General features: G+C 46.0%; 1 protein-coding gene across 5 annotated transcripts in view; it reads right to left on the bottom strand.

Annotated features, from left to right (window-relative positions):
- Positions 1 to 754: 754 nt before the first annotated feature.
- Positions 755 to 27,695, bottom strand: part of LOC123447860 (disease resistance protein RGA5-like) — a 45,604-nt gene continuing 18,663 nt past the window's right edge. For 3 of the 5 annotated variants that reach the window (XM_045124563.1, XM_045124565.1, XM_045124567.1), the window contains exons 9-12: positions 8,856 to 8,915; positions 8,131 to 8,250; positions 6,947 to 7,203; positions 6,414 to 6,846 (exon numbers count right to left, since the gene is read on the bottom strand). In XM_045124563.1, coding sequence (XP_044980498.1) covers positions 6,696 to 6,846; positions 6,947 to 7,203; positions 8,131 to 8,250; positions 8,856 to 8,915 — 588 coding nt within the window. In that variant the 3' untranslated portion in view covers positions 6,414 to 6,695. Of the gene's footprint in view, positions 1,392 to 6,413; positions 6,847 to 6,946; positions 7,204 to 8,130; positions 8,251 to 8,855; positions 8,916 to 27,695 lie in introns of those variants that run through there. The other 2 variants (XM_045124564.1, XM_045124566.1) reach the window with 2 other exon arrangements.

Genomic DNA, 27,695 nt, shown 5'->3' with positions numbered 1-27,695 from the left:
AGCGGTTCCTCTTCCGCGTGCATGAAGCCGCGCTCGCCGACGAACTGGAGCGGGGCCTGGAGCATGTCGATCTCACGGGAACGAGCGGGGCCTGCAGCGCTTCTATCCCTCGATCTCATGGGAACGAGCGAGGCCTGCAGCGCTTTAATCCACGGGAACCAACAACAGTTGGAGACGGCTTCGATCTGCACAGGAACAGGAAGGAGAAGGAGATCGAGGAAGACTTCGATCGGGAGCAGGAGGCAGGCGCTGGCACAAGATGACGAGGAGGAGCTGCTGCCTGACGGGAACGAGCCAGAGAGGAGAGCGGCGGCGTGGAGCGGATCAACAACACGAGTTGCGGCGTGCAAAAGTTAACCTAGCTCTAATACCATGTTAGGAATAAGCAACTTGTATTCCCATGAGGCCATTGGCCGGTATATATACATGTACAGGTGGTGGTCTATATGCAGGAAATCCCTTATATATTGGAATAAATACAAAAGGGTACATGACTTATATTATAACTCTAACAATTGCTAGGTATTTTGAAGACAATATGGGGTTCTTTGGTTCAGGATTTACTCAAGTTCTCTCTGTCTTGACTGGAGAACTCATACTCAATCTTCAGACACTTAGAAATTCCAGAGATGATATTTAGAAGTAAAACCATAAGTTCAGTTGTAAATATTATTGAATATGGGTTATTGATAGCACAATAACCGAGGATTTGCAAAAAAATATAATATCTTCTGTTGTACTGCTTTCTCTATGCATTGAACAAATATATTTTGTAGTGTGGGACTGTGGGTGTTATTGATTTGTACATTTTGTTGATGACTCAGGATTTGAATGAAATTTGACACCTACTGAAATCCTACTAAAATGTTACAATGGAACCATCCTAGCTGCAGAGTGTAGATCCCAATGCTGGAATGCGTAAGAATCGGGATTGGAGGCAAAACCTAAATTTATAGGGGGAAATAAGGTGTGGTGTCAGGAATAGAGTTACTGACGAACTGAATATAGTGACTAGCAACGAACTTTGGAGGCTAGAATTAGGTCGGAGAGTGGATATATTGCCCAGGAAAGGGGAAAATGAGTTGAGCACGCCACCGGCGGCCTAGGGTTTCACCCATACAAGATTTACATGCCTCTAAGGGCTGGAACTCGTGGCTTATATAGGCCAACAACGAAAGGAAAAGGAAAGGAAATAAAGCAGCTAAATAACGGTAGTAGGCTTGTCGGGTTTCCAACACCGACGCGGGCGCTGCGCTAGGCCATCGGATGCTGGATCGACGATCGCCACTCCACTTAACTCGAACCGGTATCCTCTTCTCTCAGCCGTCGGATGCGCCATCAACCAACCACGTCTCTTCCGACACAGAGAAACAGGGGAGGCCTCCTCGTGCCTGACAATCCCCCCTGTTAAGCGACAGCTTGCCCTCAAGCTGCAAAAGAAGGAAACACTTTCTGGATAAATGCTAAATCCTCCCAAGTTGCTTCCTCTACTGGCATGTTCACCCACTTGATCAACCATCTCACTACTGGAATACTGATATCCCCCTGAACTCTTGGCACCAACTTCCTGTCAAGAACAGCTTCAGGTTCCATCTTGATTATACCATCGGCCCCAACCAAAGGAAGATCCTTAGAAGGCAACTTGCAACTTGCAACCTTCAGGTAAGAGTAGTTTGTATGCATGAAGTCCCACTCTCTGAAGAACTCTGAATGGACCATAAAACTTGGAATGCAATTTCAAATGCCTGTGAAGACTGAGAGATGTATGCCTATATGGTTGCAACTTTAAATACACCATATCCCCTACTACAAACTCTCTCTCTTTTCTCTTCTTGTCAGCAAACCACTTCATTCTTTCCTGTGCTTTTATCAGGTTTTGTTTGATCACCTCGAATGCCAATTCCCTGTTTTGGAGCAAATTACCATAATCCACAAATATAGTATCAGGTAGTACAGATTCAGCCACCATAGGGGGAGGGAACCCATATAGAGCTTGGAATGGAGTCATTTGTAGGGCAGTATGGAAATTAGTGTTATACCACCACTCAGCTAAGGCTAACCAGCCATGCCATTTCTTTGGTTGCTGAAAACACATACATCTCAAGTAATTTTCTAGGCACTGGTTAACCGTCTTAGTTTGCCCATCAGATTGAGGATGATAACTAGTGCTCATGTGCAGTTTGATCTTCAGAGACTTGAATAGGTGCTACCACAGGTTGCTGGTGAATATTCTGTCTCTGTCAGTTACAATCACTACTGGCATGCCATGTAACTTAAATATTGTCTCACAAAATGCCCTAGCCACAGATTCCACAGTTATAGGATGTTTCATGCCCATGAAATGAGCATATTTAGTGAATCTGTCCACCAGCACCAAGATCAGATACTTGTTTTCGAAAATAGGTAAACCTTCCACAAAGTCCATACTAACATGAGCCCAAGCAAAATCAGGCACACAGAGTGGTTCTAACAGACCAGGGTAAGGACAGTGCTCAGCCTTGTTAATCGGACAAACTGGACAAGCTTTAACAAATGCAGTGACATCTTGCTTCAATCCTGGCCAATGAAATACCAAATTGATTCTCTGATAAGTAGCTCTTTCTCCAGAGTGGCCTCCCAACTCAGAGCTATGGAAGGTTTTCAACAGCTCCTGTCTGAGTGCAGTTGCATTTCCTACTACCACCTTATTTTTGAACCTCAGAATACCATTTCTGTAGGAATAAGAACCATTGTTCTCCTTGTCAACTGAACATTGAGTGATCCAGTCCTTAACTTTCTCATCCTGATTGTAACTTCTCACTACTTCCATGACCCAAGTTGGAGTAGTATTACTAACCACAAGCATGGAAGTCCAATGCTTCACTCTAGATAATGCATCTGCAACCTTGTTCTCCTTGCCCTTCTTATATTCAATAGTGAAATTATACCCCAACAACTTCAGCAGCAGCTTGTGCTGAATACCTTCAGTCAGTTTTTGCTCCCGTATATATTTCAGACTCTCTTGGTCTGTCCTGATGATTAAAGCAGTAGCCAGAAAATAATGTTTCCACTTTTTGACAGCTTCAATAATTTCCATAGCTTCCTTATCATAGGTGGATATAGCAGCAGCTCTAGGCCCAATTGATTTGCTCAAGTAAAAGATAGGCCTTCCTTCCTGCATCAACACAGCTCCTAACCCATATCCACAAGCATCAGCCTCTAGAACAAATGGCTTGGAGAAATCAGGTAAAATTAACACTGGAGAGTGAGTAATCTTGTCTTTTATTTCAGCCAATGCTATGTCCTGTTCATTGCTCCAATGAAAGGCATCTTTCTTCAAACAATCAAACAGAGGTCTGCAAATGACCCCATAACCCTTAATGAACCTTCTATAATAACCACTCAAACCCAAGAAGCTTCTTAGTTCAGTAATGTTTGTAGGAGCTGGCCATTCTTGGATTGCTCTAATCTTAGATGGATCAGTAGCTACACCTTCCTGGTTGATAATGTGACCCAAATATTCCACCTCAGTCTGGCCAAAAGAGCACTTTTCCCTTCTAGCATATAACTTGTTTTCTTGTAAGATATCAAACACTTGAGTAAGATGGTCCTTATGTTCCTCCAAGGACTTGCTAAACACCAGGATATCATCAAAGAATGTTACCACAAATTTCAGCATTCCAAAAAGGAAATTCATCAAAGCTTGGAAACTAGGTGGGCCATTTGTCAAGCCAAAGGACATAACTAGGTACTCAAACAGGCCCATGTGAGTAACAAAAGATGTCTTATGTATATCCTCTTCTGCCATTCTTATCTGGTGGTACCCATTTCTAAGATCAATTTTAGAAAAGAATTTGGCACCTTTCAACTGATCCAATAGATCCTCAATAATTGGAATTGGATATTTTTTTTGACTGTAATAGCATTCAGTTTTCTGTAGTCTGTGCACAACCTCCAAGAACCATCTTTCTTTTTGACTAATAGCATAGGTGAGGAAAAGGGGCTAGTACTAGGCCTGATAACTCCATATTTCAACAATTCCTTGATAATCTTTTCCAAAATTTCCTTTTGATGATGAGGCATTCTGTAGGGCCTCTGATTAACCACCTTTGCTCCCTCTATCAGAGGAATTCTGTGGTCACAAGGCCTATTGGGAGGCAATGCAGTAGGTTCGTGAAATAGCTGCTCATAACTATTCAGCAATGACTGTAATTCTTTAGGTAGCTTCTTAGATGTGCTACTAACTTCCATAGCAGAAGCAGTAAACAACACAAAACCACATATAGCATGTTCCATCAGTTTATCACTAAAATCCTTAGCCTCTTCACGTTGTGCTTGTGGAACTGTCTCATCAGAGAAAGTGACCAACTGTCCATCCAATGCAGATACCTTCATTTCCATTTTGATAAAATCCATGTGCACTGGGCTATATTTCTTCAACCAGTCCACTCCCAATATCATAGCATACCCCTTCAATTGTAACACTCTGGAACTATCACTGAACTGCTGGCCTTGAATTTCATATAAGCAATCCTGCACCATAAATTCACTCCACAACATCTCTCCACTTGCTACAGCTACCTTTACCCTAGGAGTAGGCTTTGTTTTGACTAACATTTTGGTTGCCATCTCTGGGGACACTAATGTGGAAGTACTGCCACTATCCACTAGTGTTGTTGCAGAGGTGTTACCTATCTTAACTGTCAGAATAAAGGTATTCTTCATAGCTCCAAATCCCATAGTTGCATGCATAGACACTTGCAAAATGGCATCAGCTGGAATTTGATCCAAGTTTTCTAACTCTAGATCAGCAAAATCAGTGACATGGATAGTTTCAGGCACCTCTTCTTCATGAGCTTGCAAAGCTTGTACTTGTGCTCTTTGGCTCATCTTGCAAACTTGCGTATGGCCTGGCACCCAAGGCTCCCTGCATTTCTAGCACACTTGGTTCTGTTTGGCCTGCTGTATTACCAAGTTTCTGTTTTGTCCTACAGAAGCCCCTTCAACCTTAGGTTGCTCAAACAGGACCTGCCTTCTTGGTTGAGGAATATAAGGCTTAGTTTGCACCACCTGCACTGAAGGTTGAGCCTTTTTCATTCTTCTAGCATACCAAATAGCAGTTTGCATATCCTTAGGTTTGAAGCATTCCACATGGCTCTTTATATAAGTACTAAGGCCAGATACAAAGCTAGTCACATAGTAACTATGAGGAATTCCAGGGTTTTCCCTTCTCATAATATTCATTAAATGCTCAAACTGCTCCACATACCCAGCCAAGGATGAAGTCTGATGCATAGCATGGAATGAACTCACAATGTCACAAGATGAATCCATAGCAAACCTCTCAAATAAATAAGAGCAGAATTTGTGCCAGGGTACATTACTAGGAGCAAAACCAGTACCTCTCCACCATTGAACTGCAGGGCCTTTCAAGTAAGAAACTGCTAATTCTGTCCTATGTTCAATTGGTGTTCTAGCAGCAGCAAAGTACTGATCCAGATTCTGTATCCATGCTTCAGGATCCAGTCCTTCAAACTCAACAATATTCAGCTTTGCATGTTTAACTGTTAGGACAGGCATTCTATTGTCTGTAGGAGAATACTGCATGTGTCTCTGTCCATCTGGCCACTCCTCCACTGCACCCATTTCCACCTGTTGCACTTGCAGCTGTTGTTGTTGTCCAGTAACCTGATTAGCCTCCATCTTGTTGTTAGTAAAATTGGGATGCCTGTATAGTGCCTGATTAGCCTCCATCTTGTTGTTAGTAAAATTGGGATGCATGTATAGTGCCTTGACAGTACCATCCAAATTGAGCTCCTTTCCAGTGTGATCTCTCAGCACTCCTGAACCTACTGCTAACACCGCCTCTTTCTCTTGGCCATGTACTAAGGGTGGTGTGAAATTGTGCAATAGCTTTGGTCTACCTGCAGGAACCACAGGGGAATGCACCTATTCAACCTTTTACTGGGGCACTACCGTGCTCAGAACGGTCAACTTGACCTTCTTCAGAACCATGATCCAGCAACAGCTTCCTAAAGTTCTCCTGAATTTTATCAAAGTTGTGCTTTGCATAGTGACAAAAAATTTGTTAACCATCGCACGAAACTCCTTCCTATCTTCCTCTTTACTGTTCTGCAAGGTTTTGACATCCAACTCTAACGACGCTAGCTACAGATCTGCTGTAAGCACAGAATCTGCTTGCCCTGCCATCATACCTCAAGAACAAGGTGGGTGGTGGGATTTATCTGAGTACCTTGAATAGGATCTAGCTCCTCCAACCTTCCGCCGATCTGGATCTGATGCGGAACCTCCACCAGCTTCCCTTGTACTCCTTTCTTCTAGCCGAAAATCGACTGCCTCTGATACCAATTGTCAGGAACAAAGTTACTGACGAACTGAATATAGTGACTAGCAACGAACTTTGGAGGCTCGAATTAGGTCGGAGAGTGGATATATTGCCCAACAAAGGGGGAAAATGAGTTGAGCACGCCGGCGGCGGCCTAGGGTTTCAACCATACAAGATTTACATGCCTCTAAGGGCTGGAACTCGTGGCTTATATAGGCCAACAACAAAAGGAAAAGAAAGGAAATAAAGCAGCTAAATAACGGTAGTGGGCTTGTTAGATTTCCAACAGCGACGCGGGCGCTGCGCTAGGCCGTCGGATGCTGGATCGACGATCGCCACTCCACTTAACTCGAACCGGTATCCTCTTCGCTCAACCGTCGGATGCGCCATCAACCAACCACGTCTCTTCCGACACAGAGAAACAGGGGAGGCCTCCTCGTGCCTGACATTTGGCTACCTGGACTGGTTGCAGAGTTAATTGTGAAGCTAATGATTCGGAAGACCTAGCATCATTTGCTCCACTGGCAATAAAAGACAAAGGTATATTAGGATCGGCAAAAGAAAATTGGATAATTGAACCACTCTACTTGACTTAACAATAAATGAAACCAAGCTGCTCACCCAGTTGCAGTTTTCCCTGTTAAGGATGTGTCACAGCTTGCTTGAATGGCTTCCTCACAGCCTGTAATAATGACTTCTTTAACATGCTTGCTGTAATGACTTGAATTCCTGATAAACGGATGGTTCAACAACTGGCTTGCGCTTGGCCTCACTGCTAGATCCCTCTTGAAACAGCATTCCAGAAAATCCTTTGCCTCATGTGATAAATTGTCAGGAAGCGGTGGGTCCTTATTCAAAACCTTGAACATTGCAGCAGGCTGTAGTAGGAAAAAGTTTTCTTAGAAGTAGTAGCTTTTTCGTACAACTTTATGGTGTTGATAACCAGACTACAAGTTACCAACGATCAATAACTCGTGATAACTCCTGCGGTTACCTTCCACGCCTATTTATGTGTGCATATGAACATATGTCCATATTAGGCTTCCCCTGACAATTCATTAATTGAACATAACACTATTATAGCTTATTATTAGGCCCTCTAGGCTGATATTTATGTTCCATCTCTGACAAGAGATTATGAGAACGAAAACTCTGACAAGAGATTATGAGAACGAAAATTCTGACAAGAGATTAGGTAAATGATTCCCTAAGGCTGACTGACGGAACACTCGGCCGGCCGCTCGGGCGCCCTCCGATCACATTGTCCAATTCATACTGGATCACACCCTGCGCTATGCCATGCAGCTGCTGGGGCCACGCACTGCCACACCTATCTCATCTACTCGCGAGGGCTCTCATCCACTCATTTTCGGCCCTCTCTCGTTTTCTTGAGTTAATTGCACAGAAGTACCACAATTGGGACATTACGTGCAGATTCATACTCATTTTCAGCAGAAGAAAATTAGAATTTTTAAATTTGTTGATGACTATTTTTTCGGATTTAACTGTTCATGGCAGGAGCATTTGAACTCGGAATTAGAATGACACGGTGCTGATTCTGATGGTCATCATGTGTACCCAAACAAACATTCAATTAGCTTAAGCACTTCATTTTATACTCCCTCCGATCCAAATTAATTGTCGCTGCTTCAATACAACTTTAGTAGAAAGTTTACTACAGTTGTACTAAAGCTGCGACAATTAATTTGGGTCGTAGGGAGTATTATTTTCTCTATGCCACGCAGACTAGTCATGAAATGCATGCTGATAAGCTTACTGTAAATCGAAAGGCTCCAAGTTATTACCCCTTCAAGACCGCTCCAAGGAGGTTTTCCATTGAACATCTCGATAATGGTGCAACCAAGACTCCAGATATCAACAGCAAGATCATAGCCCATGTCTTTAACAAGTGAAGCCCGAACCATCTGCAAAAGAAGAAACAAAGTAAGCTTCAATAAGCATAAAGGTGCAACCAAGAGAATTTATAGACCCAAGCATGCAACTCAAATATGAATAATAATAAAAACATGAATTGCTGGATAATATAATGGCTTGTTTGTAACATGAAAATTGGAGGTCCATTAGGTACCTAAACTGAAGACAATGCCATTAAAGTTGTTCAGATCATACATATGTCATACTAAACCTGAGTAATTCCAAAAAAGTAGTCACTTAACTGTTCTTACTAAGAAATAACAACTCCTAGTCCCATCAAGTGAAAAACAGATCTTGTTTCTTTTGTTAAACTAATCGTGTTGGACACTGTAACAGTCACATGCTTTATAATATGTACCTTTTCTTCGCAAGGTATTAAATATTACAAGACCACAAAGGATGAAGTCGGATAATTGCAATCCACATGAAGAGAAAGTGAGCTTGACCATCCATGTACAGAAAAGTATGATGTTTACAAAGAGTAGAAAAAATTGCACCCACATGGACTTCAACTTTAAAGCTCTAAGGCGTAATATGATATTTGAAGTTGATAACACGAGAACTTAGTAGTAATGCAAGGAATATATGTGCGCACCTCTGGGGCCATCCAATATGGTGTTCCCTTCAATGAAAGATTAGGGAGCACAGTGCATAACTGATAACAAGTGGCAATAGTATCAACACTAGATAAGAGAGGATGTATAGAAAATGTTTCCAACTATTTTAACTTTAAGCTTGTCTAGCAAGAGTTGGAGTCCCCATTCTCTTACCAAAGTTACTCTAGATAACATAATAGCAATAAAAAAGAAAACATACACAGTTCAGTTACTAGCAACACACAAAATATTCTCATAAAAGACTCTGCACAGAACAGAGACAACTCAACAGGATCACTAATAAACAACACACAGCAGCTGAGATATGAGCGGGGTACAGAGAACTGGGCTGTAGTGTTAGTAAAGCAACTTATCTGTATTGAAGGCCCAAGGGGCATATATATATTACACATGACTTGAGGTGCAAGGAAAGTAAACATAGACTAATAAGGACTCCTGGACTAATACTAATAGACTAATAAGGAGTTCTAGACTAATACTAATACTTCCTAACACCCCCCTCAAATGCAAAACGTATGCAATAGCATTGCATTTGAAGAAGTGTAATACTAAAAAAAATGATAATCCAAATACGCGTCTTGAGAGTGTCATCGTAGCATGAAGAGTCTTCAAAACTTGTCGAGTCGCCGAAGGAGCTAACGAAGAGATGGCACATCAGAGGTAGACACCGCATCACTTGAAGATACAGGAGAAGATGGGTTGTCAAAAGAAGATGGCACATCAGAGGAAGACACCGAAGAGATGGCACATCAGAGGAAGACACCGCATCACTTGAAGATACAAGATAAGTATCAAGAGAAGATGAGTTGTCAAAAGAAGATGGCACATCAAGAGAATAAAGCATTGGCGGAAAATCATAGTCCACGACAACCATCGGCGAAAGAAGCTCGACGGATAAGGCACGATGGACGTAGATCAACAATGCAAAAGAAGTCCAGACAATCCTATAGAAAACAACAAGGGCAAGTAGGCCTCAAAAGTTGCATAGAAAGGATCAGGACCGGAGAAAGGCTGATGGACTAAGGTATGATGGACTCGCATGGCATGAGAAAACACAAAATATCAACGGATTTGGTGGACGCAGCGGAAAACAAGGAAGCTAAAAGCTAGGAAGCATACACGACATAAAGATGCAAAATCCATCGTATATGCAGAAGATGTTGTACTTTTTTTTAAAGCTAAGCTGCGAAGTAGCAGCAGAAAGTAGCTAGCAGTAGCAGCACGTAAGCAGCTAGCAACAGGTAGCACCACGTAGCAGCAGGCAACACCAGGTGGTAGCGAGTAGCAGCTAGCACCAGCAGGCACCATGGGGTGCAGCGGGAACAGAGTATGCAGATGGAACGGACGGGCGGAAGACTGGTGGCGACAGTAGTAGATGCATGGGCGGGTTGACGAAGCCTGAAGGGGCGGCGGGCGTTGACCTGGATGAAGGAGCCCCCAGCAGATGGGATCTCGGTGGTGAGCTCCGCGTAGCAGAAGGACGAGAGCAGAGCGGAGAAGCCCGCGGCGGCGTAGGCGAGCGGGATGGCGGGGCCGGCGTCGAAGCTGGCCTCCTGGCCGGTGAGCACGAAGACGCCGGAGCCGACGACAGAGCCGAATCCGAGGAAGGCAAGGTCGAGGAAGAGGTCGTTGCAGGACTCGACGACGTACGTGGCCGTAATGCCTATCGGGATATGGACGGAAGGGATCCACTGAGGAGGAAAGCGATCCCCGATGCAGTCCGTCTTGCGCCAAGCGGGCGGCTCTAAGAAATCCATCCGATAGACGTGGAGCTCCCCTGGTCGGTCGACGCAGAATCCGTGGAAGGCGATATGGACGCTCAGCCCGCTGCCGTCGGGATTCGAGGATCCGTCCAGGAGACCAGCCACGGAGTCCTGTAGCTCGAGGCTGGACTGCACGCCTAGGACGCGGAGGATCTCTTCCAGGGTCTTCCCATCGGCGCCGGCGGCCAGGAGCGCCAGGACGGCATGGATGGAGATCGGCCCCTGCTCAGCAGATCGATCACGGTAGGAAAGAATCGATCTGTTCGATCGAAGGAGAGGTGGGAAAAAAACTATCAAGCGTGAGTTGCGGGACGCGGAGGAGACCTAAACCTAGGCTCTAATACCATGTTAGGAAAGCAACTTATCTGTATTGAAGGCCCAAGGGACATATATATATTACACATGACTTGAGGTGCAAGGAAAGTAAACATAGACTAATAAGGACTCCTAGACTAATACTAATAGACTAATAAGGACTCCTAGACTAATACTAATACTTCCTAACAGCTGTCATGGGTATTTTCCTGACAATATTGTAGGGTATGAAAGTAGGGGCACCGTGTGTACTTTTGTGAATTCCTACATTAGTGAGCTGGGCCAGCTAGCAATTCCAGAGACTAGGCAAGCTCGAGTGGGACACGACAGGATGATTCCCAGCGATGGATACCACCCCCTGATGGTTGTAGTAAAAATTAATGTTGATGGGGCAGTGGCGCGACATAGAGATGGAGGTGCAGTAGAAGCTATATGACGTGATCATACCGGACTATATTTGGGATCTTCTGTTGTTGTCTATCGAGGCATAAGCAATCCTGTGATCTTGGAGACATACACATGCAGGGAAGTGTTGGCATTAGCGGAAGACCTCCATGTAAAAGAGATGAAGGTGGCATCGGATTGTCCAGGTGTGGTGAATGATATCAACCAGGGGACAGGAGGTCCTCACTCGGCCATCATACATGAAATAATAGGATATAGAACTAGTTTTCCTTTATGTTTTTTTGTTCATGAACGTAGGAAGCACAACTTTGAGGCTCATAATCTCACCAAGCTTGCGTGTAATCTAGGTATAGATAGACATGTTTGGTTGGGCAATCCTCATGACCCAAATCTTGTACCTATGGTTTTGCTATCAATCAATAAAGTGGCGAGATTTCTCAGAAAAAAGTACTAGTAACTGCAATATTTAACAAGATATACCAACGTTGGATAACGGCATTATTCAATGCATCATGGTGATCGTGGGTGTCTCTTGGCGCAGCCGACTGTAGGACATCCAACTGCTACCCAGCCGGGGGGGGGGGGGCGAACGGTGCCTGCTCAATTGGAGGGGTGGAATCCATATGTAGACACATAGTCCGTCGGCCAAAAACACCTTGGTTGATGACCTATTGGGTTGTAATCTTGATGGGCCTAGGCCTTTGGCTGGCCCATTCTTATACGTGGGCCTACCCCGTAAGTATTCCCGTGTCAGTAGCCATCGAGTCCGTCAGGGTCTCGCTGCAGAATCCAACTGCACCGCGACGGAGAAGATTCTGACTGGTCGCTGAACTCAAAGTGCAACTTGTTTGCCCGCTGAGAGACCTTGGTGGAACCGTTGGTCAAACCCCCTCCTCAAGAACCAAGTTTGCGCAGTCGAATATTTGGATTTCATGAGAAATCCAACCAATGCCATGGAAGATACCACGAGCACCCGTCGCTCTGCATATAGAACTGATCTTTAACAAGTGTCACTTCACTCGGTTTTTCTTTGAGTGTGGTGTACCCGAATTTTCATCATGTCGTGTGGACGGGCTTTCTAGCTTGGGACTAACCCTGACAGCCGAATCAATGTGTCCCTTCATTCAGCCGACTGGTCAATTCTGTTAGGAATAAGCAACTTGTATTCCCATGAGGCCATAGGCCGATATATATACATGTACATGTGATGGACTATATGCAAGAAACCCCTTATATATAGGGATAAATACAAAAGGGTACACGGCTATATAATATATACTCTAACACCCCCCTCAAACTCATGGTGGATGAACAACACTGAGTTTGGAGACATAGAAGCCATGCTGTGCTCTAGTCTGGGCCTTCGTCAGAAAATCCGCCAAACGTAACTCGGAAGGCACATACTGAAGAGCAATAACCTGATCCTGCACACCAGCGTGCACATAGAAAGCATCAACACCAATATGCTTGGTGAGCTCATGTTTCACAGCATCGCGCGCAATGCTAATAGCACCTGTACTGTCAGAGAAGAGCAGAGTCGGTGTAGTGACAGAAACACCAAAATCCTGAAGTAACCGCCGTAACCAAGTCACCTCTGCCGTCAAAACAGCCATCGCTCGCAACTCAGCCTCTGCACTCGAACGTGAAACTGCAATCTATTTCTTCGTCTTCCAGGTAATGAGAGAATCACCAAGAAAAACACACTAAGCAGAAAGTGAACGGCGATCTGAAGGATCACTAGCCCACGTAGCATCCGAATAGGCCTGAAGCTGTAAAGAACTGGAGCGAGGAAAGAATAGACGGTGAGAGGTCGTGCCCCGAAGATATCGAAGAACACGAAGGAGATGACTATAGTGAACCGAGGTGGGAGGGGAGACGAACTGACTCAGAATATGAACCGGATAAGAGATATCCGGACGAGTGACAGCTAGATAGACAAGACTGCCAACAAGGTGACGATAACGCGTCGGGTCAGGCAGGGGATCACCATCAGTATCACGGAGGTGAACATTGAGCTCCACGCGAGTCTCAACAGTGTGCTCATCAATAAGAGCAGCACGAGCAAGAAAATCCTGGATATACTTTTCCTGGGATATAAAAAATCCATCAGAGGTAGAAGAGACTTCAATCCCGAGAAAGTAGCGAAGAGGTCCAAGATCAGACATAAGAAACTGCTCGCTAAGACGGGCCTTTACAAAGGCAATATACTCGGGATCATCCCCGGTGATGATCATGTCATCAACATAGAGAAGAAGAGTCCGACCACGAGGAGAAAGGTGAATAAACAATGCTGGATCATGAGCACTTGCTGAAAAACCAGGGACAGTCACCACAGACGCAAAATGCTCAAACCAGGCGCGGGGGGCTTGCTTAAGGCCATAAAGAGAGCGACGAAGACGACATACCATGCCATCATGAACAGAATACCCAGGTGGTGGCTGCATGTACACCTCTTCACCCAGCTCACCATTAAGAAAGGCATTCTTAACATCAAGCTAAGATATAGACTAGTGGCGTGCAGAGGCCACGGCAAGAAGTGTACGAACAGTGGTCATATGGGCCACAGGAGCAAAAGTCTCGTCGTAATCACGACCATGCTACTTCTAAAAACCACGAGCCACAAGACGAGTTTTATAACGCTCAAGAGAACCATCAGAGCGAGTCTTAACCTTGTAGACCCACTTACAAGTGATGGGACGGACTCCGAGAGGAAGGGAAACAAGATCCCACGTACCAGTGCGTTCAAGAGCAGCAATCTCCTCTGCCATCGCAAACTGTCATTCAGGATGAACAACAACCTGACGATAAGAAGTCGATTCAAGAACAGCAGCACCAGCGGTGGGAAATCCAAAACGATGAACAGGCGGACGAGGACGAGAACGCATGCCATAGGTAGGCTGAGACGAGGATGACGACACATCCACAGAGGCATCCACAGGACGTGAATGACGAGTGTAACACTGAGGAAAAGATGGAATAATGCAAGGAGGAATCGCCAAGGTAGAATCGGGGGGTGGCGACGAAGAAGTCACCGGAGATGAAGGTGCGGAATCTGGTGACATGCTAGGCGAGGAGACCGTGGAAGATGGTGGCGGCAAATCGACAAGAGGTGGAGAAGCAGAGGGAGCGGAACGAATAGACAAAGGCTCGATGGGGGTGATAGGTGTGTCAGGAAAAGTGAGGAAAGAGATATCCTCCACTGAAAAGGTCGAGGAAGATGGGCGTGGGTAGAAGGGACGAGACTCATCGAAAGTGACATCCCGAGAGATACACATCCGACGACCGATAGGATCCCAACAACGATAGCCCTTATGCTCATCACTATAGCCTAAGAAGACACACTCAACAGACTGAGAGGTCAGTTTGGTGCGTTCGCAAAGGGCAAGAAGAACATAGCAAACACAACCAAACAAGCGAAGCATCGAATAATCAGGAGAACGATCAAAAAGACACTCGAAAGGAACACCACCCTGTAGAGCAGCGGAAGGCTGAAGATTGATGAGATAGGTGGAGGTGGAGACGGCCTCAGCCCAAAAATGAGGGGGGAGAGAGGCAGCAATCATCAATGCACGAGCCGTCTCAAGAAGATGACGATGCTTTTGCTTAGCCACGCCATTCTGAGCGTGAGCACCAGGACAAGAGAATTGAGAGAGTCCCTTGCTCAGCAAGAACACCACGCAACATCTTAGAGATATACTCGCCAGCGGAGTCAGCACGAAACACACGAATGGGCGAAGAGATATGAGTATGAACCATGGTAGCAAAACGCTTATAAATAGACAACACCTCACTACGAGAAGTCATGAAATAAAGCCATGTGTAACGAGAGAAGTCATCTATGAAAATAATATAGTATTTATCACCCCCTTTCGAAGCGAAGGGAGCCGAACCCCGTACATCAGAATGGACTAAATCAAACGGACGCTTAGACACTGACTCACTATGTGAATATGGTAACTGAATCTGCTTGCCAAGACGACAACCCTGACACTCTAAAGAGACATCTCCTGAGACAGGCCCCAGAAGACCTCGAAGAACTAAAGACAACAAACGAGAACCACACAGATGACCAAGTCGATGATGCCACTGCTCGAAGGAACTAGTAGCGAAGGCGACCGAAGCGGAAGAACTGGCGATAGTGGTGGCAGCGGAAGGAACATGAAGCCAGTCCAACTCCCAAAGACTCTGAGAATCACGGCGGCGAGGGCCAGTCCCAACCAGAGTGTGCGTGCGACGGTCCTGGACAGAACAAGAGTCAACGTCAAGCATGACGCGACAACCAGAATCAGTAAGTTGACCAGCAGAAAACAGATTCATCATAAGTCGAGGAACATGAGCAACATCAGGAACATAATAAGGAGTGGTAAGAGTGCCTCTACTAACGACAGGAAGGGGAGTACCATCAGCGGTGAGGACATGAACAGGAGAATGAAGCGAGCGAAGAGAGGACAGAGTGGAAGAATGAGAAGACATATGAAAAGAAGCTCCAGAGTCCAGAACCCATGGGGATGTACCTGACTGTGTAGAAGGTGGTTGCTCAGTGCGGGAAGCATCAGTCACAGAACCAACAGTACCCGTCGAGAAAGAACCTGAAGCAGCGAGCAGACGCTTAAGTCTCAGAATATCCTGCTCAGTCAAAGCGATGGCTGAAGCTGTTGAGGTAGATGACGAAGTCCCGGAAGATGATGATCGCGCCTTGCGCAGGTGTTTCCGCTTCTGGAAGCACTGGGACTCAATATGACCATCATTGTTGCAGTAGCCGCAATGTGAACGGGGGCGACCTGAGCTTCCAGAAGGAGTGGGCAAGAGCGGCGGAGCACTCGAGCGAGAAGGGGTCGGTGCAGTAGGTGGCGTAGAAGGAGCCCGAATAGCGAGCACAGAGGGAACCTCTAGTAAACGAACACCACGTAAGCGAGTCTCCTCAGCACGAATCTCAGAGAGTGCCTCCATGAGAAAAATACGGCCACGAGCAAACAACTGAGCACGTCGGGGCTCAAACTCCTTACGGAGCCTAGACAGGAACTCGTAGACGCGATAAAACTCCAAATCAGCATGGACAGCCTGGCAACAGGGGCAATTAGGACAACCAGCACTGCGGAGAGAATCAAGCTGGCTCCAGATAGCAGAACTCTGTGCATAGAAGTCATCAACAGTAGAGTCACCCTGCTGAAGAGCATGCTCCTGACAGACCACAGAGAGGTATGAGGCATCACCAGAGGGCTCATAGCGCTGACGAAGACGGGTCCACATCTCAAATATAGTAGGAAGACCCAGAAACTCAGAAGCAAACTGAGGCAGAACACTAGCAGTGAGAACAGCTGCAGCACGAGCATCATCATCAAGCCACTGGGTGTAAACAGACAGAGCACCATGATACGTGTGAAGAGCCTCCTCATAAGCCAAAAACTTCTCATCGTAAGCACGATCAGCAGCCTCATCAGCAAGCTTAGCCGCATCCTTTGCGGCCTGAGTAGCATCCGCAGGAAGAACTGGTGGAGTCGGCGGAGTAGGGGCGACTGGAGGAACCGGACGTGGCGGACAGCAGACCTCGCCAGAAAGAACACCCCATAGGCGGATGCCACGCATATGCATGCGCATGAAGCCAACGAACTCGGTGTAGTTAGAGCTATCAAAAATCACCGGGCAACGAGGAACATCAACATAACCCGATGCAGTAGACATTTTTTTTACTCAGCAGAGATCGAGACAGACCAGCAGCAACGAGGAACTAGCAGAATCTGACAAGATCCAACGAAATCAGGCGAGATCCGGCGAGATTGGGGCAACCAGCAGTTGGATCGGGACCCTTGGGCGGCTCGAGGTGAAGCGGATCGGGGCGGCTGGTGGCGGATGAATCGGAGGCGGCGGCGGCTGGAGGTGGCGGGATCCGGCGACTGGAGGCGGCGACGACTGTAGGCGGCGACGACTGTAGGCGGCGGCGGCAAGAGGTGGCGGCGGCTGGAGGCGACGGGGGATCCGACGGGGCAGCCACGGGAGGATCCGGCAACAGGGGTTGCGGCGGGCGTTCGATCCGGCGACACAGCAGTAGCAGGACGAGAACGGGAGCTGCAACAAGATCGGGAGCAGCAGCAGGAGGAGATTGGGAGCAGCAGCGAGATCGGGTAGGAGCAACGAGACGAACGGCGGCTGCGTGGAGGAGGATCGGAGCACGAGTTGCCTTGGTATGCGTTGTGTTACTCATAGTATGAGTAACTAGCTAAGTTACTCAATTTCTCTCTCTTCACATTAATTAGTTGCCAAATCACATTTTTTGCTTAGGTGCCATCTGTGTTACTACCTATGTTACTCTTATTGTAGGTAGTCTAACACCGCATGTCGTTGGCAGGGGGTGGTCCAGTCCCCTTGCCATAAATAGAGGTGGTGGGAGAGATTAGCCCATTCTCTCCACTTCTCCGCCTTTCCCCACGACGCTTTGGGAGCAACCGCTTGTGAGCGGGTCCATCGCCTCAAGCTCCAAGTCTCCAGCTACAGCCCCTTGTGTAGATGTCCACGACGAAGAAGCTCGAGTGGGCTAAGGCTATCGGCTCCTCCGCAGTCGTCGAGGAGCACACCGCTGCGCCCTATGACGAGCGAGAGCGCAACGATTGGTTGTCCTAGGTGGTGACCGAGTGCGTCGTGCAGTTCAACACCCATGACGGGCAAGTTCCTACCGACGGCTGGCGGGTGCCGGACCCCAACGAGTCGGAGCCCGCCCCTCGAGCAAATGAGCGGGTGATCCTCGCCGATCTTGTCAAGCCAAGTTTGTCTTTGCCTATCCAGTCCTTTCTTCATGAGGTTTTGTCTTACTTTCGTTCCCAGCTCCGCCATCTCAGGCCCAATGGGGTGGCGCATCTCTCGTGCTTCGTCACGCTGTGCGAGGGTTTTGTCGGCATCCCACCAAATTGGGTGCTCTTCAAGCATATCTTTTATCTCAAGCCCCAAATGGTGGAGAAGAACGTCAAGGAGATCTGCGGTGGACTCGGGACCCAGGCGAAAAAGAGCTCGGGCTACTTCAACCTGAAGTGGCTTGACACAGTGAAGAACTGGCAGTTGACCTGATTCTACTGTGTTGGGCCTTCCACCGCGGCTGGACCGGCTGGATCGTTGCCGTACACGAACTCCGTCACCAAGTGGCTTTTCGGGTAGCCCTTCAAACTCACGAAGGGGGAGCACACTAAGGTGAAGATCCTGATGGCGCAGATCAGCGCGCTCTCAGATCACGATTTGACCAACAACGACCTCGTGGCCACCTAGGTCAGTTGGAGGATTCAGCCGTTCCAAGCTCGCATGAGGGGCATGTGGATGTAGTAGGGCTCTGCCGGTCAGACAAGGACCACACCGCTCCGACTGTTTGATGAGGTCTTTGAGACCCAAATGAAGCGGCTCACGCGGGTTCGTAGCAACCTCCACCGAGACCGCTCAATGAAGCCCCTTGGCGTCGGCCAGATCCCCATGGGGGTAGGTATTATTCACTCAGTTTTGTTCACAGTCGAATATATGGTTTGGTAGCAATAATCTTCTATCAGTTTTCAAGCCGAGAAAGCGGGCAGATCCTTCTCTCAGCATAAATCTTTTGAAAATGACAGAGGAGGAAAGCCGACTGGACGGCGGAAGGCGAGCGGCCTAGTGAACTCTAATAAGGAGGAAGACACGGAGGTGGAGGATATAGCTTCCTTCCCCTAGTCTGCTCAGCCTCGGAGGCGTCGGAGGTAAGATGAGCGTGCCACCAGCCCTGGTGTGGAGATCCACCAGAAATCCCCATGAGTCCCACTACCGTTCGCAGCGCACCCCAATTGAAGAACATTCCCAAGTCCGATTGGCAACCTTTAGTGCATATTTTGTTCTTTTTTGTCTGGTTGAATTTAGTTGAAGTCTTGACATTTGACTCTCCATTGATGCACTAAGCAAAAGTCCAGCTTTGCTGGCAGTCGGTTCGACTCTTTAGGGTTTCTTTTGCAGATGATATCACGTGGCGATCCTTAAACTACATGGACTTATCACAATGTACTCATTGACTGATTGACTAGATGATATCAGCACGATGTATGCATTGACTGGCTGATCAAATAGTATCATGTAACCATCCTTGAACTTCATGGACTCAGCTTTTGCAGTCGGTGAACTGTGGTTTGGTCATCGCTCGTGGGAGCTCATATGCTTACTATTGTTTACTGCCAATACACAGGTGTATAACATCCTAAGTGAGGAAATCAATCATTAGGAGTTCGCCAGGGTGACCTTTTGTCCAATGATGTTTTGTCTTCTTGATGGAGGTCCTTCATCGTTTGACCGAAATGGTAGCGACGCAAGGTTTGCTCGCTGTGTCGCTTTATGCTGACGATGCGATGGACTTCCTGAAGCCAACTCGCAAAGATCGCGAACTGATGCCACAACCGCTTCATACTTCCGGTTATGCCTCTAGACTCCACACCAATATTGTTCAGATCCTCACAGACCAACTTGCCTGCCCTCTCAAGGAATATCAGATTCAATATGTTCCACTTTCAATTTGGAAACTCTAACACGCTGATTATCAACCTCTCAATAAAATGGACGATAAGCTTGCCAAATGGAAAACTGGTATGACCACTAAGAGCGGATGGCTAGTGATGGTTAAATATGTCTCTCCAGAGCTGTTGTTCACACCATGCTACCTACAGATATGCCCAACTAGGTGAATACTGCAGAGCAATTGATAAGAAACAGTGAAGCTTCTTCTCGAAAGGGCGTTGAGAGACAAATCGTGGCCACTGCGTTGTGGCATGGAGAGATGGTTGTGAATAAATCGAGGTCGGGGACCTTGGGATCAAAGATATTAAGAGAATGAACTGGGCATTGCAGACAAGATGGTCATGGCTGCAGCACACTGATGAATCTTGGTCGTAATCGAAGTTAACAAGCACACAACTGGTCTGGTTCATGCAGCTACAAAGGTGGACGTGGCAATGGGAAGCGCGCAAGATTTTGATCAGACCAATAGATTTACTAATAGTGATTGTTGATATTGCCCCTATGGTGATCGTGTCAGTTGTGTCGAGGGCTACCAATAGCAGAACCATATGCAAGGAGCTGGGCGACAGAGGTTGGATCGATGAACCTCAGGAGCCCTAAACATGCAAGGAGCCGTTATATTTACCCACACTTGGTTGGGTGATCGATGTCCAATCCTTGTCCCTTGGAATCGAAGATCAACTAACCTGGAAGCTCTCGGCACCCGTTCAATACATTGTAGAATGGGGATGAAAAAGGAGCGAAAATGGACGGAACAAAATAATGTCAAATTTGTTTCCATGTTTTTAATAGAAGCAGAATCGAATATGGAAATTTCATAAAAGAATATGAAAACAAATCGACATAGCCGGTCCCAAGTCCTGGTAAAGGAGGAGGTTTGTGATAGGCTTGGCGAGCCAACGTCAAAACTCAGCCACTCTTACGTGTTTGAAATATGCCATGGAGGTAATAATAAAGTGGTTATTATTATATTTCCTTCTTCATGATAATTGTTTATTATCCATGCTATAATTGTATTGATCGGAAACTCAAATACATGTGTGGATACATAGACAACAGAGTGTCCCTAGTAAGCCTCTCGTTGATCAAAGACGGCTAAGGTTTCCTAGCCATAGACATGAGTTGTCATTTGATAACGGGATCACATCATTAGGAGAATGATGTGATAGACAAGACCCAAACCGTAAGCATAACGTTTGATCGTATCAAGTTTATTGATATTGCTTTCTGCATGTCAATGTATTTGTTCCCATGACCATGAGATCATGTAACTCACTGACACCGGAGGAATGCCTTGTACGTATCAAATCACAACGTAACTTAATGATTATAAAGATGCCTTTATAGGTATCTCCGAGGGTGTCTGTTGAGTTGGAATGGATCAAGACTGGGATTTGTCACTCCGTATGACGGAGAGGTATCTCGGGGCCCATTCGGTAATACAGCATCACAATAGGCTTGCAAGCAATGTGACTAAAGAGTTAGTCACGGGATCTTGTATTACGGAACGAGTAAAGAGACTTGCCGGTATAGAGATTGAACTAGGTATGGAGATACCGACAATCGAATCTCGAGCAAATAACATACCGATGGACAAAGGGAACTGCATACGGGATTAGCTGAATCCCTGACATTGTGGTTCGACCGATATAGATCTTCGTAGAATATGTAGGAACCAATATGGGCATCCAGGTCCTGCTATTGGTTATTGACCGTAGAGGTGTCCAGGTCATGTCTGCATGGTTCTCGAACCCGCAGGGTCTGCACATTTAACGTTCGGTGCCAATATAGATATAGTTGTGTTATTGTATTGGTGACCGAAGGTTGTTCGGAGTCTCAGATGAGATCTCGGACATGACGAGGAGCTTCGGAACGGTCCGGAGGTAAAGACTGATATATGGAAAGTTGGTATTCGAGTTCCGAAAGGTTACCGGTTTTGTGATGGAGGTTCCAGAAGAGTTCTGAGGGTCCACCGAGAGGGTCCATTTGCCCCTGAGGGCCCCATGGGCTGTGAGAGGTGGCGCACTAGCCCTTGGTGGGCTGGCTGCACCTCCAACCTAAGGCCCATGCGGCCAAGGAGGTGAGCTGGCCTAGAGGTGGCCGTCGCCCCTCCTTCCTTGGGGGCCAAGCCACCTCTTGGTGTCCGCCGCCCCACCATAGGGGAGACCCTAGGGCGCCGTCCTCCTCCTCCCCTTCCCCCCCCCCCTATATATACTAGAGGAGAGGGAGGGCAGCTGCACCTGAAAGCCACAGCGCGGCCCTCCTCTCTCTCTCTCTCGTAGTATTTCTCCACCGTCACGATTGTGGCAGTGCTTGGCGAAGCCCTGCCGAGATCGCTCCACCACCACGTTGTCGTGCTGCCGGAGAACTCAGTTACTACTTCACCTTCGCTCGCTGGATCGGGGTGGTGAAGGCGTCATCGAGATGTACGTGTGCTGAACGCGGAGGTGTCGTCCGTTCGGCACTTGATCGGGACGTTCGTGATTGGATCACGAAGACGTTCGATTACATCAACCGCGTTTCTAAACGCTTCCACTTAATGATCTACAAGGGTATGTAGATACACTCCTCTCATAGTTGTTGATCTTCATAGATTTTTCTGGGTGAGTGTAGATTTTTTTTGTTTCCCATGCGACGTTCCCCAACAGTGGCATCATGAGCTATGTCTATGCGTAGATAACATGCACGAGTAGAACACAAAATGTTTGTGGGCATTGATGTTCAGATTGCTTACTTCCTTAGTCTTATTTTGATTCGGCGGTATTGTGGGATGAAGCGGCCCGGACCAACCTTACTTGTCCACGTACGAGAGACCGGTTCCATCGACTAACATGCAACTTGTTGCATAAAGATGGCTGGCGGGTGTCTGTCTCTCCCACTTTAGTTGAATCGGATTCGACAGAGGCGGTCCTCGTAGAAGGTTAAATAGCAACTTGAATATCACCGTTGTGGCTTTGCGTAGGTAAGAACGGTTCTTGCTAGTCACCCATAGCAGCCACGTAAAACATGCAACAACAAAGTAAAGGACGTTTAACTTGTTTTTGCAGGGTATGTTGTGATATAATATGGCCAGAGACATGATGAGATATATGTGATGTATGAAATGATCATGTTTTGTATAGATTATCACGACTTGCATGTCAATGACTACAATAACCGGCAGGAGCCATAGGGTTGTCTTTAATTAATTTGTGCCTTTTTGTTTTACTTTATCACTATGAGTTAGCAATAGTTGTAGAAGCATGGTTGACGCAACAACCCAATGACGACACGATGATGGAGATCATGGTGTCATGCCGGTGACGATGGAGATCATGACGGTGCTTTGGAGATGAAGATATAAATCATAAGATGATGATGGCCATATCATGTCACTTATATGATTTGCGTGTGATGTTAATCCTTTTATGCATCTTATTTTGCTTAGGACGACGCTAGCATTATAAGATGATCCCTCACTAAAATTTCAACATAAAATTGTTTTCTCCCCAAGTGTCTAATGCGAAGGTTCATCTTTCGAGGCACCACGTGATGATCGGGTGCGATAGACTCTACGTTCGCATACAACAGGTGTAAGCCAGTTTTGCACACGCAGAAAACTTGGGTTAAACTTGACGAGCCTAGCATATACAGACATGGCCTCGAAACACAAGAGACCGAAAGGTCGAACATGAGTCATATAGTAGATATGATCAACATGGACATGTTCACCATTGAAACCACCTCACCTCACGTGATGATCAAACTTGGGTGGGAGTTCTTAAGTAATATGATTAACTGAACTCATTATCATAAACAATAATCTAAGTTGTCTTTGCAAATTATGTCGTAGATCAATGGCTCGCGCAGCTTACCACAACTTGTTTGGGACTAAAGGCTTTGTTGTTGTTGTATCAATGGCTCGCGCAGTAGCTCCCCTGAATTTTAATGCGTTCCTAGAGAAAGCTAAGCTGAAAGATGATGGAAGTAACTTTGCGGACTGGGTCCGTAGTCTGAGGATTATCCACACGGCTTAACAAAAGGCTTATGTCCTTGATGCGCCGCTTGGTGCGCCACCCCCTCGAGTGTCGTCTATGGACGTTGTGAACGTCTGGCAGGCGCGTGCTGATGACTACTCGATAGTTCAGTGCGTCGTGCTGTATGGCTTAGAATCGGAACTTCAAAAGCGTTTTAAACGTCATGGAGCATATGAGATGTTCCAAGAGTTGAACTTTGTTTTTCAAGCAAATGCCCGGATCGAAAGGTATGAGACCGATAAATTCTTTGCCTGCAAGATGGAGGAGAACAATTATGTCAGTGAGCACATACTCAAAATGTCTGGGTACTACAACCATTTGACTCAACTGGAAGTTGAGCTTCCACCTGAGACGATCACTGACAGAGTTCCTCAGTCACTGCCACCTAGCTACAAGAGCTTCGTGATGAACTATAATATGCAAGGGATGAACAAGTCCATCTCCGAGCTATTCGTGATGCTGAAAGTCGCAGAAGTAGAAATCAAGAAGGAACATCAAGGGTTGATGGTGAATAAATCCACTAGTTTCAAGAAGAGAAAGGAAAAGAAGGATAACTTCAAGAAGAATGGCAAAGCAGTTGCCGCTCCCATGAAGAAACCCAAGGCTGGACCCAAGCCTGAGACTAAGTGCTTCTATTGCAAGGGAACTGGCCACTGGAAGCGGAATTACCCCAAGTATCTGGCCGATAAGAAGGCTGGCAACGTCAACAAAGGTATATATGATATACATGTTATTGATGTGTACCTTACTAGCTCTCGTAGTAGTGCCTAGGTATTTGATACCGGTTCGGTTGCTCATATTTGTAACTTGAAACGGGAACTACGAAATAAACAAAGGCTGGCAAAGAACGAAGTGACGATGCGCGTGGGAAATGGTTCCAAGTTGATGTAATCGCCGTGGGCACACTCGCTCTTCGATTACCATCGGGATTAGTTATGAACCTAAATAATTGTTATTTGATGCCTGCATTGAGCATGAACATTATATCTGGATCTTGTTTAATGCGAGGCGGTTATTCATTTAAATCAAATAATAATGGTTGCTTTGTTTATATGAGTAATATTTTTTATGGTCATGCACCCAACGTGAATGGTTTATTCTTGTTGAATCTCGATAGTAATGATACACATATTTATAACATTGATGCCAAAAGATGTAGAGTTAATAATGATAGTACCACTTTCTTGTGGCATTGCCGCTTAGGTCATATTGGTGTAAACGCATGAAGAAACTCCATGGTGATGGACTTTTGGAATCACTTGATTTTGAGTCACTTGATACATGTGAACCATGCCTCATGGGTTAGACGACTAAACCCCCGTTTTCCGGTACGATGGAACTAAGCTTCATGCACTAGCCAACTCAACCGGCTAGTGCATGAAGGTTAACATGGTATCAGAGCCTAAGGTCTTGAGTTCAAGTCTTGGCTTTCGCAGTTTATTAAAAAATTACTACCACCCCCTATCTGTCCACGTATAGGCCTCTTGAGCCATACCTCTAAGTTTGTCCATGTGTTGACTTTCCGCATCACACGTGAGGGGGGTGTTGAAGTGTATATGTGAATTGTCTAGCTCTTTCCATTAGTTCGGACTTTTGGTTACGTTGGCTAGTGCATGAAGCTTAACAGTAACGGACAAATGACTTGTTGGAAATCATGCATACTGATGTGTGCGGTCCGGTGAGTGTTCATGCGCGCGGTGGATATCGTTATTTTCTCACCTTCACCGATGATTTGAGTAGATATGGATATATTTACTTGATGAAGCACAAATCTGAAACGTTTGAAAAGTTCAAGCAATTTCAGAATGAAGTTGAGAATCATCGTAATAAGAAGATTAAGTTCCTGCGATTTGATCGAGGAGGAGAATATCTGAGTTATGAGTTTGGCATGCACTTAAGGAAGTGTGGAATTGTTTCACAACTCACGCCACCTGGAACACCACAGCGTAATAGTGTGTCCGAACGTCGTAATTGTGCCTTATTGGATATGGTGTGTTCTATGATGTCTCTTACCGATTTGCCACTATCATTTTGGGGTTATGCGTTAGAGACGAATGCATTCACTTTAAATAGGGCACCATCTAAATTCGTTGAGACGACGTTGTATGAATTATGGTTCGGCAAGAAACCTAAGCTGACATTTCTTAAAGTTGGGAGATGCGACGCTTATGTCAAAAGGCTTCAGCCTGATAAGTTCGAACCTAAAGCGGACAAGTGAGTCTTCATAGGGTAGCCACAGGAAGCAGTTGGGTATACCTTCTATCTCAGATCCGAGGGCAAAGTGTTTTTTGCTAAGAACGCGCCCTTTCTCAAAAAAGAGTTTCTCTCGAAAGAATTGAGTGGGGGGATGGTGGAACTTGATAAGGTTACTGAACCGTCACTTCAAACAGAGAATAGCAGGGCGCAAGAAGATGTTCTTGTGGCGCCTACACCAGTTGAAGAGGAAGCTAATGATGGTGATCATGAAGTTTTTGATCAAGTTACTACCAAACCTCGAAGGTCGACAAAGACGCGTACTACTCCTGAGTGGTATGGTGATCCTGTCTTAGAGGTCATGTTGTTGGACAACGATGAACCTACGAGCTATGGAGAAGCGATGGTGGGCCCGGATTCCAACAAATGGCTAGAGGCCATGAAATCCGAGATAGGATCCATGTATGAAAACAAAATGGATCTTTAAGAGGAAGACGGACGTGGACAGTAATGTTACCGTCTATAAAGCTTGACTTGTTGCAAAGGGGTTTCACAAGTTCAAGGAGTTGACTACATTAGACTTTCTCACACGTAGCGATGCTTAAGTCCGTCAGAATCATGCTAGCAATAGCTGCATTTTTCGATTATGAAATCTGGCAGATGGATGTCAAAATAGCGTTCCTTAATGGTTTCCTTAAGAAAGAGTTGTATATGATGCAATCGAAAGGTTTTGTCGATCCAGAGAATGCTGACAAAGTATGCAAGCTCCAGCGATCCATTTATGGACTGGTGCAAGCATCTCAGAGTTGGAATCTTCGCTTTGATGAGGTGATCAAAGCGTTTGGGTTTATACAAGTTTGTGGAGAAGCTTGTATTTACAAGAAAGTGAGTGGGAGCTCTATAGCGTTTCTAATATTATATGTGGATGAGATATTGCTAATTGAAAACAATATATAACTTTTGGAAAGCGTGAAGATATATTTGACCAAGAGTTTTTCAATGAAGGACCTCGGAAAAGTTGCTTACATATTAGGCATCAAGATCTATAATGATAGATCGAGACGCTTAATAGGACTTTCACAAAGCGCATACCTTGACAAGGTTTAGAAGAAGTTCAAAATGGATCAGTCCAAGAAGGGGGTTTTGCCTGTCCTGCATGTTGGCTTTTGATCGCTAGATCAAATCACCCAGAGCTACGACGTGTAAGTGCAACAAAGCTAACAAGCAAGCAAGCTAGGAGCTTGATGGATTTTGCATGCAAGTACACGTACATACGCGACCTGGTAGAAGTTACCTCGTCCGCGTTGGATCGAATCGATCTCTGATAGAAACTCTTGACGGAAACTCTCGTACTTTAGCGAACGTAACAGGTCGATGGAAAACTGATTTTGTGGTGCCTACAACTTGCACCTTTTCTGATTATTCCTTGCGTATATAAAGGGATACAGACTTGCCACGTCCAACGCGCCGCCAGACTCAGCAGCCAACACGACGTGATCCCGACTCGGTACACACCTCGGCAGGTTTACTAACGTGGACACTTTCCAATACATAATCTAAACCAACTTAGTAAGAAACTAGCTAGGACTCTAGGTGACCTCAACCTTTGTCCACG

Source organism: Hordeum vulgare, chromosome 4H, assembly GCF_904849725.1.
Source record: "Hordeum vulgare subsp. vulgare chromosome 4H, MorexV3_pseudomolecules_assembly, whole genome shotgun sequence".
Classification (NCBI taxonomy): Eukaryota; Viridiplantae; Streptophyta; class Magnoliopsida; order Poales; family Poaceae; genus Hordeum; species Hordeum vulgare.
This window is presented reverse-complemented; position numbering and strand designations above follow the sequence as displayed.